Below are 15,302 nucleotides of genomic sequence, written 5' to 3'. Positions count from 1 at the left end.
CCTATGACGTGACTGCCTTCATAGATGTGAGGAGAATGGTAAAGGGGTGTTGTCCATCTTGGCTTCAGTGAGGCTTTCAGTACTGTCTCTCTCAATGTTCTCACAGGCAAGCTGCTAAAGTCCAGGACAGGAAAATGAGCCRGGAGGTGGGCTGAAAACTGGATGAATGGCAGAGCTCAGAGGGTTGTGATCAGTAGCATGATGCCCAGCTGGAGGCCAGTAATCAGCTGTGTACCGCATGGATCACTACTGGGTCCATCATCTTCATTAATTACTTGGATGGTGGGACAGAGTGCACCCTAATTGTCCCACCCATGCTTGCTTATGATGATACAGCAAGCTTATGTATCATGTGTGGGGAGTGGTTGATACACCAAAGGGTGGTACACTAAAGGGTTTTAGAGGGACCTTGACTGACTGGAGAAATGGGCAGAGAGGAACCTCATGAATTTGGTAGCTTCTTTTCTTACAAAAACAAGATTCCCAAAATAGTGTCTGCCTATAGTGAAGTGATAAGGTTGGGAGATTGGCCCATGGGAAAAAAAAAAAAAAAAAAAGCATGAATATTTGTATGGCTTTGGGTATTTAAGGGTGCAATATAATGTGGCGTGTGCTCCTGGTCATCGATACAGAGGCAGCTAAATGAACTTATGTCAACCAGTTCACAGTAACTTCTAGCCCCAAAACACTATGACAGAAGGAAGGTGAAAGGATAAAACTACACTCTAAGAGAGCCTTGAAGTGGTAATGTTTACAAAGACAAGAGAAGTTCCTGTCCTTCCAATTGCTGATGTTTGCTTTTCACATCTTCAATAATGGATTGCCATTTTTAAGTAGAGTCTGATGACATCCTTTCACTGCAGCAAATGAAACAAATGCTTGCAAGTAAGTTCGCCAGAGGAGATACTTCAGAGCCAAACGTTTTTGTGCATAGCAATTTAGTGAGCACTGTACAGGTAGAATACTTTTCCTGATCTCTCYTTTTCCACCAGAGTTTCCCCTGTGCAATGTATTTTAAAACAAATGCATTAATGCCAAATCCAATCAAAGTAAACTTGATCTTAGATTTCCTATAACTTGCTTTATATCTCAAAGAACCAGTTTATTTTCTTAAATATCTCTCTTGAATCTCCTTTGACAATGCAACCAGACTCACAGATCAGTCACAGCTTTGAACTGTGGGTACAGAAACCTGTTCCTACTGTAAACTTCCCTCCAAAAGACACAAAGGTTTAAACTCAGAAAATTAGGATTATCCTTGAACAGGTAAGATGATTGACCTTTTTTAATGGAAAAAGCTCAAGACAGCTAGATAAATCAGAACAGAAATAGAAGTGTTTGTACCTAATTCTTCATCAGCGTACTGTGCCCTGGTACAGCAGGTCTTTGGTTTTGCCCAACTCAAGGAATTTTGGGTTGCCTCAGACTCTCCAAAGTTCTCACAAACTCTCTAGTTCTTGGGAATTTAATTTTCAGGCTCCTGGCACTTCYAGCTGTCCCAGTGTTGCTCACTGCAGTCTCTCAGGCCTTCTCTTCCTGAGCTTGCTTGGCAGTTCATTAACACAAAGGGTTATCTCATTTCTCCTGTCAGAGAAGTCCACTGACCTCATCATTTCTTTAAAGTCTATAGATTTAGGAACTTAAAAGTAAAGCTAGTACCAGATGTCACATATGGCATGAAGCTCCTTGTCAGCATGAGAAGCTGTTTAAGGAGAGCAAAATTTGACTTTAAGGAGAAATGAACTTTACTGGGCCTTTAATTTCCTCCTTCAAGCACAAGTTTTGGAACAGTCATTTGGCCACTAATGCATATGACAAACCCAAACTCACAAGATTAAATCTTGCAAATTTGTTCCTTCAGAAAGAAGATAAACAACCTGTTTTTTGCTGGGGCCTGCAAGACCGTTCAAATATCTGTATTATTGGTCTGCACATGAGTGCATTCCCAAGGATGTTAGCCACAGCGTATGTGAAAAGAAGTAGGGAGCTACGTGTGGCCTTCAAGCTATAGCTGCTTGATCCTGCACTAGAAAATTCAGTAACAGAATTGCATATTGCAGAAAGGACACTATTAATAGTTTCTGATATTTTTAAARTAGCTAATAAGCCAAAGGGGATCACATAAAAGGAAATCTGATTTTATGGTGCTTTAGTATAGAAACTTACTGCTTAATTAGAAAGGGAAAGTCAGTAAAGCAATGGGAGCTTTTTGGTGAAATCTTTTTTGTCTTATTTAAACCACTATATAGCACAGGTGAACTAATAGCTACAGCATCACATTGGCCACGTGTGTGATAGGATACCAAGAGGAAAAGACTGGAGTAACCATCTGTGAATTTTAGTACATTTATTTGTACAATTGTGGTTTTAGTACATTTGTCAAAAAGTATGGTGATCTGTAAAAATGCTATTAATGTATAGTTTAAAAAAAAATGATAGCAGAATGAATTGTAAATCAGTGTAATTCATTAAATTTTCAGTTGTGTACAAGCCCCTGCTCTTTCTTCTAGAGAAAATTGTTTATGTATAGTGCTTTATTAAATTAATCTGAATAAATTTGTATCAAGGGTAAAGCAGGCAGTGTAGTTGCTGTTGATGGTTATTTTTACAGTCTTGATGAAAATCTTTTATTTACTGTTTTATTAAAGCTCTAGTTTTTCAAATCAAATGGATATCTACTGCCTTTAGCTCAATAGGAAGAAGGTATTTTGTTTCCATGGCTGAAATGCTGCAAAGGTACTGTCTTTTTTCAGYTGAGCTTACCATTCTCTGCTCAGAAGTACAGGACTATAAGCAAAGTAAGAAAGAGCAGAAAGAAAAGTCAGTCTTTCAGGATCAAGCCATGTAGTTACCCCCAAATCTACTTCTTCCTGAGATTAAGGTTTTATCCATGGCAAGAATTTGGGTATCTGAAGTGTAACTGTACTAAAAAGTAAAATACATGCTTTGGCATGACATTTAGACCAACTGCCTTATTGCTGATCAGTATAAAATGCCTGTGACGTTCAAAAAGATGTTTGAAATCATCTGTAAGTATTTTCAGCATGAGAGAATGGTTGTACCAAGTAGCACTAAAGTGAAAGGGAATTCGTGTCATCCCCGCTGGTCTTATTCATCAAGGTTGGTTAAAGATAGCATTGTGAGCCCAGCTCAGCAAGGTTTGTAGTAGACATATGAAGTTCAACTCCATCAGCCTTCTGTGAAGCGCATTGTGTAAAGAAAGTCCTGAAAATGATCCTGACCTGTTGTAAGGAAGGGTTACCAGGAGGCATTGTTTGAAGCTATCTCCACAGGGTAGGCTTCCTGAGAGATGATAGTGACTTTAAGGCCTTTTGTGCTGCCTTTTCTGAAAGTCTTCAACGATGGTAAAGGACTGAATGGCTTTAGATTTACAAAAGGATAATAATCATCTGATGATTTTTAAGGACCAAATAATTAGCTTAAGCCAAAGCTTGTGTAGCCTGAAGGATTTATAATCTTCACACTAAAGCACTAGCAACAGGAGTCTTAACTACCTATGAATTAARGTTTCTGCCACAAAATCACCTGAAATTTGAATGAAGAAAAAAACTCTGCAAGATTGGTTTGCTTATGGAAAAAAATGTCTGAAGAGCTGACCTCACTTTTGGCAAGTGAATRTATATATTTAAATATACCTATCATGGGGAAATTATTTAAATGTTTTAAGTTTTARCTGTTCAATAACAGATTATGAAACACATCATTAATGTCCATCCCAACATCAGCTGATTTTCAGAATTTTAGGAATCTCACAGAAGTTATCTCACAAATTTTGTTGTTATCAGCTCTTGATTTTGGTGCTACCAGAGTAACTGCAATGTAAACTTAGAGGTGAGTAGTTTACAAATGGGAGACTTGACGCTAGTTATTGTTTGGGAACAGATTGATGGGCTCTCTATTTAATGATTCAGAGAGTCATGGTGTATTCAGAGAGTGCTGAGTGGTCAGAGTGTTTGACAGCTGAGGTCAGATACTTCACTGTGTAGTTCCTCTAATCGCAGCGGGATCCATGGGGGTATTAGTGCAGTAAGTGGTTTATTGGGAGAGATAATTAGCACAAAGCCGATGAGGATTTCTTAAATAGGGAGACTTGGTCTGCATCACTGAAACCTGGTTGCGTGACGTGACAGGTACCCTGTTGAGCCTTCCTTCTTCTCAATTCCCCAGCACTCAGGACATCCTTCTGCACATATCCAAGCCAGTCAAGTCCTTTAAAGGAGTAGCCATTTGTGATGAAACTTACCTGGGTGATATGGTGATGCAAACAAAAATGCTTTAAAAAGCCACATATATGCAGAGTTTCAGCCTCTGCTGGAGTGGGAGCTGGCAGCCAAGCAGAACAGATGGATGCAGCACAGCAGTGAGCTGGGGAATGCAGAGCACTGGGGAAAAGCAAAATTCAGCTGAGCTGTCGGAGGACTCCAGCTACAATCTTTGGAATCAGCTGCAGACAAAGAAATCATTTTATTCCGTATTCCCTCAGAAAAGCACACTTTCTTCAGGTGGGAGTGATGCTGCCATTTAGACTTACAGATAAAAGATGAAAATAAAGCRTATGTCCAGCGTGAAAAATGTTATGATTTAAGTTACATTTAAAGAAACAGCAAAGCATTCAGTTTTCCATACCAGATATACCTAAAGATTGATAGACAAAAGCTACTTCAAATCAATATGTTTGCATCAAAGCAAGTCATATTTTATAGACTTTTTCCACGCTGTTAAAAATGCATGATGCTGAGAGCCCAGTCCTACCCCTGGGGGAATCAGTGAGTGGTTCTGATTGCAGCTGGGTGCTGGGCATCTTTTGCCTGCTGCTATCACCTTCTCTTGAACCTGCTTGTGAATTCTGCTCCGTAATTTTGTATCTTTCTCAACCTGGTCCAACACATTGAAATTATAACTGCATATTTTAAAAATAATGCATGATACTTTTTATAGGGATGTGTCAACTGTGAAGCACACACTCTGCTTTGTATTGTCCCGATGGTGTACCTGTGCCATAGGTACCTGTTCATCTGTTTAGAAATTCTAGGTATCTGGTACCACATTCACTGTTACTCTAGTAGAAAAGCAGACTTAACCCCTCTAGGAAGGCAAAATACCTTGTAAGAGCTTGACCTCTTTCTTATCTTTATGTTGTAGCTTTCATATCATAATAAAAATCATCAGTCTGGAACAGAACAGTTTGGCAGGATGACTCAGTAGAGGCATAAGGTGATAAGTATTAGGAATAAAAGGTAAGCAAACCATGCCAGGTCATTGTTGCTAAAGGAGGAGCCTTCACATATTGTTCCTGCTGCTTATGCAGTCACTAATAGTCTGGGCTTTACTAGGTTGTTTCTGTTCTTAGGACAGATTATTGATACGAGGTGGAGGTTTAGTAGGATCTTATTTATTTGCAGAGATTACACACTACATCCCAGGATGTGCTTTCTGGGGCAGCAGCCACGTGCTTTGCTTGCAGTGCTTCTAAACTGGCTGTGAACCAGTGTCCTCTGCCCCTCTGCTTCAGATCCCCTTACAACATTGCTTCTGTTCCTGCCTCCTGGGCCTCCCTCAGCACTCAGCTCTCATCATGCTTTCAATTAACCCATCCCCTTGTCCATTTATGTGGATCCAAGCCCTGAAAGGTCCCTCACACCCTATAGCTTAATTCTCCCCAGACTTGTCAGTACAGCTGGCTGACTTAAGAATTTTCTGCCATTTTAGTGCATTCAGGCTGCATTGTGTCTCTGTTTACTCTGTTAAAAGGATGGCTATCACATACTAGCTTTCATGCTGTGTAGCTGTCCACAGATCAGARATCTGCTCGAGGGCTTCCAGTAAGGTCTATCAGCTAAGCAGGTGTTCTGCCTCTGTGCTCTGCCATCTGTGGTGACATTTCCCTGGGAAGGATGACTTGGTTATCCAAGAACAGCACAGAGAAGTAGATTGCATGTGCTCAATGGTTTTAGCTGGAAGAAGAGCTGAAAGATGAGGAGAACAGTTAAATTTTCTTTTCCTGCCTTAGATCAGAGTCCAGACCTCTCAAACAGTGCCCTAACTTTGTCACTGTCAGGCATTTTGAAGGGTACACAGAACAAGAGGAAGAGGAGTCTTTCCAGTCGAATTGCTTTATTTCCTACTCGTAATTAAATATTAATTTGTTGAGGGATTGGAATCCAGCGCTATATCTATGTTCATAAATTAAGCAGTGTCAGAGAAGATTCCTGGGCACTTGAACTCCATCTTCTGTCCTGCTAAATTGTTCTCATGGTCCCTGGGCTGCCTTTGGCCCATGCTAACCTGTATGCTCGTAAGCAGTTTGCTAGCATGGTTCAGGAGATGACACGGACCCTTGCAGCAGGCRGTTCACATACAGCCACCTCAGCTTGGAAAGTTATTTTCTTGATGCAGAATGTCCTGTGCCCATTGTCCTCAGTACTGGGGACAACTCTGGGCATATTTAATTTATTAATATTGCTGTAGCCTGCATGCTCTACCTGTTACCTCCCAGTGAGAGGTCTCTCTCATTTGCTCAGTAGCTATTTCAACCTCGTATATAGATACAGAATACCACATAAAAGGGGACTAAGCATTATCTGCCCAGTATTGAGGGCAGGGATTTGAACCAGGAACTCCCAGGGCAGGGGTCTGAACTGGGAACTGACTGCTGTCCTCATGGGTSGTCATTAGACTACACATTCTCTAAGGCGATTTGATCTCAGGGCAATTTGATATCATGCCTTTGTATTGCAGCTATGCAATGAATRTGATAAACTTAGATAGCAGATGAGTCAGAGATAAAGGAAGGAGAATGATGCTCTAGACTAYAGAATGAACATGCACTTGGGAGAGAAAATTCCCAGGCACCTCTCTGCTTTGATACATGTTGAAGAATAAAAAGTAAATCAGAGGCAATTAAGCATTCTCTCCGCCAGTGTCTGATGGTGGTGAGCAGTGCAGGTTTGGACTCAGRTCCCTATAGGAATATGAGGGAATTCCTACTGTGCAGCTCATCATAGGAATATTTTTATGCCACAACCTAGATTTCAACATTGCAAATTTAACCTAACATACCTTTTAGCTGCTCAGAAAGATAGAACTTAAAAGTGTGCAGGTTGGGTTACATACAAGCTTCATGTTCAAGGGGATAATACTGGTGGTGGTAGACATGTATTTTGTGAAAAAGATGAGAAAATTGAAGTGTATTTTGATTTACGGTGCAGGGGGGTTGATTGCTGTACTGCAAAATGTTGCTTTTATCATTCWATGTACAACAATAATGTAACAGCAGCCCACACCATTTCCTTAAAAAAGATGTTTCACAGTCAGCAGTCAGTGATCTACTATTAGAAAAAAATGTAATATGTCTGGGTTGATTATGTCCAGAGAAGGTTCACACACTGGCTTTCAGTAGAATCACCAGGAATTGACTTTGGAGAGCCAAAATAAAAAGAAAGGAAAAGCTAACAGTAATTCTTAGGTGATTATGTGATTTCTCTAATTCTTAAAGCTTCATAAACATGTGCAATGAGATTTTTCTCAAAAGGTAAACAGAAGCTGTAAAAAGACTGTTTTCTAGTCCAGCACAGAAAGGATATCTTTTCCTTCTCTTCAAAGAAGTTCAGTATTGATCAGCATTCACAACATTAAGGATGAAAGTCTTTGCTCATATTGAATTTTAGTGTTCCACAACCTTTTTCTAAAAATAAGGCTTTACTGGTGCTGTCCTGGAACAATAATACTGTGACTGATAACCACAGAGAGGAATTTTCTCACTCCTGCATATTCTGCATGTGCCTCCTGAAAGACTTTGGGAATCTGCTTCAAATATAAAATAAAGGAAAAGCTGAACATCTATCACACATGGAAGGATCAAAAACTGTGGCTCCTTGTGGAGTAACTGTAGGGAGAAAAACAGCTSAATAATGTTGAACGTATTCAGATCTCTGACTTCACCTAATGCGCACTGTCAAGGTTGTGTTTATAGTCAAAAGGTGRTTGACTTGTATGGATATGGAAAAGCTTTGGTGCTTCTGCCTTAACAGACACTGATCTATTATTTCTTTGAGACCCACTGCCAGTTACTTCTATCTTGTTTCAGACAAATATGAACATAAATAAGTTACCTGGGGTATGGGCTTTTTTTAATTGTTGAAAATGTGTACCCCATGACCTGGGACATGCCTCACGTACTTGGTACACTAAAATTCTTTGGGTGTTAAAAAAGATTTTTAAAAACTCAGCTAAAAAAATCAAAGTCCCCTCAACCTCAGCAATATTATATTCTCCATTCATGGATGTCAAGAATATTCACTGAAAGTGCCTATGCTCAGGAGTCAGGAACTGATATATGAGGATTAAATCATTGAATCTGTTTCACCTCGTCATTTTGAGAGCACTTTCTTACTGCAATCTCTAGAACAACCTTTAAAAATCATTCTTCAACTTCTAAAGATTTCAGTACGTGAAAACTTACATGATRACCTTTCCTCACTGCCTGGTGARGTACGTCRTTGAATCATTATGGTTGGAAAAGGTCAGGAGGGTTAAGGAAAAGTCTMTGAGTGGGGAAGGGAGGAGGAGATTTTCCTGCAATTTCTTGACTAGTCCACAGCTGTTGTGACTACGAACTGGCTCGAGTAGCCACTGTGGGCTCTTTTTCCTATAGGAAAACACCAGGAGGGAGTTAGATCCTGCTGGCAGATCAGATCCAATTGTACTGCCACCATCCAAGAGAAATACATGAAGAGCCAAACTGTTTCCTCTCCTGAGGTGACTTTCCCCAATTTTGTTGCCGTTTTGCTCCCAGCAGGAGCCTTGTCTGCTGCAGCAGATGGTGAAGGGCAGAAAGGAGCACAGGGGACATTTCTGAACACAGTGCTCTGTGTTCAGTACCTGTTTCATGATGGGTATGCCTGATAGGTGATGTGGCTTTTCTTGGGTGCCTCTGCCCCTGCTACATACAATAGGCTTCCCCCAGCCAGAAAAACGTGTTGTTGCCTCTAAACATGTCAAGAGCCACTTCATCAGGAAAATAACCACCACAGTTATTTCTGCAAGGGGTAGGGTGTTGTCTCAGAAGTGTCACACTTAGTAGGAAGAATATCAAAAAAAAAAAAAAAGCTTTGTTTTTTTCCTTCTCTGGAGATGACATGGCTGAGGAGAAGCAGACAGCCAGCTTCAAAAGGAAATGAAATCTCAGACACATGGTTGCTGATTTATGGAAATAACCTTCCCTTTCCCAAAGATAGAAATCTTCCACTGGGAACTGGAATGTACAAAATAGTCTGACAGCAGACCGTGTGAATGTGTGTCTCTAACATAAATATAGCTAATATTTTCCCTTATTGCTGTGTAGCAATCTCTGGGCAGCAATCAGATGCATTTAAATGTGGTGAATATGAAAGTAATAATGTTTCAAATTTTACTCTTGTACATACTGTCAAGGAAAGAACATTGATAAGTCTTTTTAAAATAATCTGATAGTGAAATAAAGTGAAAATCGAATTCCTGCAATACAGTTAGTGTTCTTTTTAATTCTTCACTGTCTGAATTTTCCAGGGTTTTGAAGGTATTCCTGTCCCGAACTGCTCAGCGTATTCCATACATGACAGGTGGACGAGTGATGAGGATGCTGGCTGTAATTCTCCTGATAGTCTTTTGGTTTCTCGTCGGCTGGACTTCTGCAATAAACCAAAATTTGGAGAGAAACATTCCACTCATTGGCCAAGGGCAAACATCTGACCACCTGATCTTCAATATGTGCCTCATAGACCGCTGGGATTACATGATGGCTATTGGTATGTTCATTTTGTAGCTTGTCCTTTAATTGTTAAATTAAAGCTTAGTTGCTTTTGACTTCCTTCTTTTTTTTCCTTCTTTTAAAATACCTAAAGTTTTCTCAGTCTGTGTAACATCACTTGGAAAGCATCTAGGAGAGTGAAATATTGGCAATGCATGTTTTTAAATGGAGTAATAATTAAAACATAATCAAAATATTTTCCAAACTTTATGACATTCAAAGGTTTGTAACTTTGATTGTAATAACAATATTATTGGTGTTCAGGAAATGATCCATGAAGGCAGAAGGCATCTAGCATGCTACTCTGTTAAAGTGAGACCCTGTGACTAGAATAAGAGGGCTTTTGCTTCTACTCCACAGAACTGGTTAAATTTCTCTGGTGTGGGTAGAAAAAAAACTCGTAAGACTCCTTTTGTTTATTTTTATATAAACTAGTATGCAGGTAACGGGAATATGACATGCACACCCAACTTTCCATCTGTTGATATTTGCTAGATGTGCTCTCAGTGCTTGGGAKAGACAGGAGCTAAAAATGTCAACCTGCAGAACTCTTTGAGGAGAAAACATTTTTATTTCTTTTGTTTTGTAACAAGTGGTGGGTCGCCCATGACAGGGTTCAGCCATCCCTGTACCATGGGCTTCCCCTCATGTCTGGATGGCTCCAGTGCTTCCTCACCAAGAGCTGCTCTTTCCAGGGCAGCACAGGCATAGGAGCAGCTTCTAGGTTTTAGGAGTACTTTTTACCAAGAGTGATATACAGAAGGCCTATGTGCATGGTATCATACAACAAATTTAAAGGACAAACAATTTCCACCTTCACCAAGGACTTACTGGCATGGGAAACAGATGCCTCTGAGCTGCTGCGTTCCCTGTGTCATCCCTGTGCTCTGGTCTATGAGGTGGTCGGCTGGAGTGGTAGTGAATCTGCTAGGGCTGTAGCTGGCAGACTGCACAGAGATGAGTATAACTGGATGCTTTTAGAAACGTGTCTGGTTCTGGGCTCTTGGAGGGGAGATACCAACAAAATCTAGCTATGTGTTGCAGTAATGGACCTGGAGATGCCATAAAGAGAAATAACAAAAAGGAATTAAATGTGGAGCACATGCTGGTGTCATCTGCATGGAGCTGTTTGGCTTGAAAATTCTATGGCTTTCCATTGTACTACAGTCCCATATTATTAAAAAATTGATACAGGCGGTTGATGCATAATGGCAAATGTGTTTTTATTCTCTTAGTCTTATAGCTGTAGTAGTGACGTGATGAACAACTCAGATTTTAATACCTAAATATGATCAATAGCTTCCTTTTGGTGAGGAAATGATATGAATTGCCCTTTTCCTAGTGATAGAAATGATAAAAGATCATGTTTTAAGATATGTTTACAACAAGAGGGTGTTATTAATGTTTCAAAATATGTTCAAGGGGAGTAGAGACTAGACTAGTTTTCAAACCTGAACAAAATAGGAAAAACCTCTTATACTGTCTTATAAGCACACCTAGGTTTGTGCAAATCTGCAAACTCTGCAACCACCTCACTGGTATCAGCAGATAACTATCAGCAGATAGTTACCTATATCATACAGCTGATATAACTGTCAGCACATAGCAGATAGCTATAAGGCTGTACTAAAACGTGCATGTGTGTTTGTATATGTGTGCACTGTAAGATTTTTATTTGCTAATAGCAGCCCCAGAGCCTTAAAACCAGTTTGGTCTAATTCCAAAGTCAGATACTTCATCTCAGAGATATGTCAGGAGGAATACATATAATTCAGGATCTCATTTATTCATAGCATCGACAGGGAGCATCCTTGAAAAAGATTCAGTATTATTAATTAATTGATTATGGTGCTTGATTTAAAATGCTAAGATAAAAATGCAAGATACTGATTTATAAAAAATATCTTATGTAGTTCAGTTACAGTTTGGCACATTTTTTTAAACAGCACTAGTGCGTTTTGTTTAATATATTCTGCTAAATGTAGCCTGATGCTAGAATACCTCRCTGTTGCAGTCTGCTGTCAAGGTTTCACTGAAACGTGCAGAGGGAATTTTCAAGGTTGCAGATTAGTGAAGTGAGAATTAACAAGGCTCTGTTAGAAAGTCATAATGAGATGAAGCCTTTATGCTAACAGAGGTTATTGCAGTTAGGATTTATGAAGCATTTTCCAAACTAATCATGTTATTTAAGCTCTATCTCAAGAGACTTTTATTGCAATGAATGTTTTATATTTACATTTCCATTAAGCTTAAGAGGATACTCAAGTTGAGACTTAGACACTAAGGCTGTCTCCATTTCTAACATTCCCTCTGTATTCTTTGGTTTCTTGATGAGGCAAATCAGCATTCAGTAAATCTCATTTTATCTATGTAACCTAATATAAGATAATATGCATTTTCTTTTAGTATGGATACTTGTAGGCAGCTTATTTGACACTTACTTGCCTAGATTCTTATTTGTCACTTATTTGCCTAGATTCTTTTTCTCCTTGTTCATTTCATCATGTCACTTCCTAGGTTATTGCATCTGTCACATTGACAAGTTGTGGCACAGCTGACAAGCCAGGACTTCAGAGAAAGATGTGAGGGCTTGAACAAGCCCTTCCACAAAGCCTTTCTGTTGTGTCTTGAAGATATGTTATGCTTTTAGCTGCCACAGCCAGATTTCTGATTTCAATTTTTTAAAAATAGAAGCAAACCCAAAAAGCTTGTGGTGCCTAAAGCACCACAGTATTATGAATCAAGTTATTATTATTTATCCTAAAAAGAAAATCCTGTAAGTGAAATGTATATCAGCACAAGATTTAAGAGAACTTCCCCAAAACTGGTGGGAAAAAAAAATCTTTAATGAACAGAGTCCTTGGCAGAAAAGAAGGACAGGCACAGAGATAACACATGTGTTTAACAGCACCAATAAAAAACATGGGTAAAATCCTCATAGTTTTAAAGTAGGTGAATGTTTCTCACTTCAGTGGGGCCAAGGTTTCATCCGCTATGAATAGCATTTGTACTGTAGTTGCTAATAATTCCCACATGGGCACTGTGTGTCTTTTTCAGAGCTTATTTAAACCAGAAATGAATGACAGATCTTAACTAACCATAGCTAGGTATTTTTCCCCAGCACCTGCTTGGTTCCCAGCTGGCAGGAGCTGTTCTCCTCGAGTGCAGTTGGCCTGAGCTACTGTAATGGCACTAATTGGTAGCTCATATTTTTGGTCCTGTTATCAAGAGAATTTCAAACAAAAGGCTATATCATGATTATTGAATGCCCTCAGCCAGAAAAAGGAACAAAGTAAGTGTTTCAGGCTGTGTTCCCAAAAGAACTCCCTCCCACTGTTCATTTGTTAATATTTAAGCTATGTAATCTTTGTATCTAAAATGATAACGAGTTGCCAAAACAAGCTCTGATAGGTGGAGCATTAAGAACATCCATGTAGATTTGAGTCAGTGCATTGTAATAGAGTCTTACAAGGCCCTTTATTAGGTTTTCTACAGGCCCTCAGCTACATTCATCATCTGAGTGATTATTTTTATTATCCACATCTGATGAATGGCCCTCTGCCATTTTTGGGGTATGTTGTTCTGAGTCTGCAATGAATGAAGAATTGTTAATTGCCGCATGGACATTTTTAGGCTGTGTTCTCCCTCACACTGATGTACAAAGATTAAAGCCAAAATTGTCAGCAGTAGCTATCCATTTTGGTTGCCTATCTTGAAACACATAGGAGCTGATTTTTCAGAGTATTTGGAAATGTTTATAGCCTCTTCTGTGTTGAAAGCATAATCAGGATGTACTTGTTAACATTCAGTATTTATACAGATTCTAGCTTTGGTATTTCAATATTACATACTCAGAAAATGTACTATGTAAAAGTCGTGATCACTTGTGAAAAGCTGGCTTTAACTGATGTGACCAGGACTAAATGAAAATATTTGCAGTACAAATGGGAAAAGAATCGCTTTTTTACAGAGGAGCATTGCATTGCTTTCACTTCAAAACTGCCCTTTTTCTCCATATAACCCACTTCTCCCCCCACATACACCTTTATCGTGGCCCACATCAGCAATAATAGTTTAGGTCCATCATCTCTAAAAGATACTGTAAATCTTGTGGGAACAGTGTATGGATGAGCAGCAAGGGTGATGAGTGGTACAGAACATCTTTATGAGAAGAGACTAAATGAAGTGGGACAATTCACTCATCTCAGCCTAACTGTTTCTCCACATGTAATCTAAAATAGAACACGCTCAAGAATAGAGGAGAATGAAGCTTCTCAGAAGCCCCTTTTTTTTACAATGGGTCGTCACAAGTTTTCTGCCTCCTTTTCTCCAAAGCAGTGGAACTATTTTGAATTAACGAGTGCCCCAAGGAAAACACCCACTGTAGGATTTTTTTTTACCAAAATGATTCAGCTTCTACTGAAAACAAGAACTTATAATGGAAAGTGTCAGGGAGCATTGGGTTCTTCTCCCACTCCCATCTGGGGTGGAGATACAACAGATAATGATATTGGAGCATTCATATAACTAGTAAATGAAGTAATTTTCTAGATACACAGAAAAAGCAAATGACTCAATTACAAATTCAGATTTTAGGTGTTTAGCCCTTGAAGTCATCATCTACCTCTTTAAACTTGTAAAGGTTAGGTAATAATATATTTTTTTCAAATGCTCTTGTCCTTGAGAAAAAATAAGATGCTTTCAAATATCCCTATTTCAGTGTTTTCACAGAATCACAGAATATTCAAGGTTGGAAGGGATCTCTAGAGATCATCTAGTTCAACCTTCCTGCTCAAGCAGGCACACCTACAGCATGTGGTACAGGGCGGCAGCCAGGCGGGTTTTGAAGACCTCCAGAGTAGGAGACTCCACAACCTCCCTGGGCAGCCTGTTCCACTGCTCTGTTACCCTAACAGTAAAGAMGTTSCTCCTCACCTGGAGACGGAACTTCTTGTGYTTCAGYTTGTGGCCATTACCCCTCRTCCTRTYSCTGGCCACCAGTGARAACAGCCTGTCCCCTTCCTCCCTGCATTCTCCCTTCCTGAACTTATACATATTAATCATATCCCCTCTGAGCCTTCTCTTCTCCAGAGAAAACAGGCCCAGCTCACTCGGTCTCTCCTCATAGGAGAGATGTTCCATTCCCTTAATCATCTTGGTTGCCCTTCTCTGGACCCTCTTGAGAAGCTCCACGTCCCTCTTATACTGGGGAGCCCAGAACTGCACACAGGACTCCAGGTGCGGCCTCACCAGAGCTGAGTAGAGGGGCAGGATCCCCTCCCTTGACCTGCTGGCAACACTCCTCCTCCAGGATGCCATTGGCCTTCTTGGCCACGAGGGCACACTGCTCACTCATGGTTAACTGTGTGCTCTCGTGGCCAAGAAGGCCAATGGAATTGTTGTATGTACTTACGATTTACTAAATGATGAACCCCCCTCCCTATATAATGGAGTCATAAACTGTTAATAGATCATTTGTCACATACCCAATGTA

General features: G+C 39.8%; 1 protein-coding gene across 1 annotated transcript in view; it reads left to right on the top strand.

The window, feature by feature from the left end:
- Nucleotides 1-15,302, top strand: part of GPR158 (G protein-coupled receptor 158) — a 173,570-nt gene that overhangs the window by 144,476 nt on the left and 13,792 nt on the right. The window contains exon 7 of the mRNA XM_026044807.1: nt 9,568-9,806. Coding sequence (XP_025900592.1) covers nt 9,568-9,806 — 239 coding nt within the window. The remainder of the gene's footprint in view (nt 1-9,567; nt 9,807-15,302) is intronic.

Source organism: Nothoprocta perdicaria, unplaced genomic scaffold (assembly GCF_003342845.1).
Source record: "Nothoprocta perdicaria isolate Ctin4 unplaced genomic scaffold, notPer1 scaffold_385, whole genome shotgun sequence".
NCBI lineage: Eukaryota > Metazoa > Chordata > Aves > Tinamiformes > Tinamidae > Nothoprocta > Nothoprocta perdicaria.
Note: the sequence above shows the minus strand (reverse complement) of the source record. Positions and strands in the feature narration are given on the sequence as shown.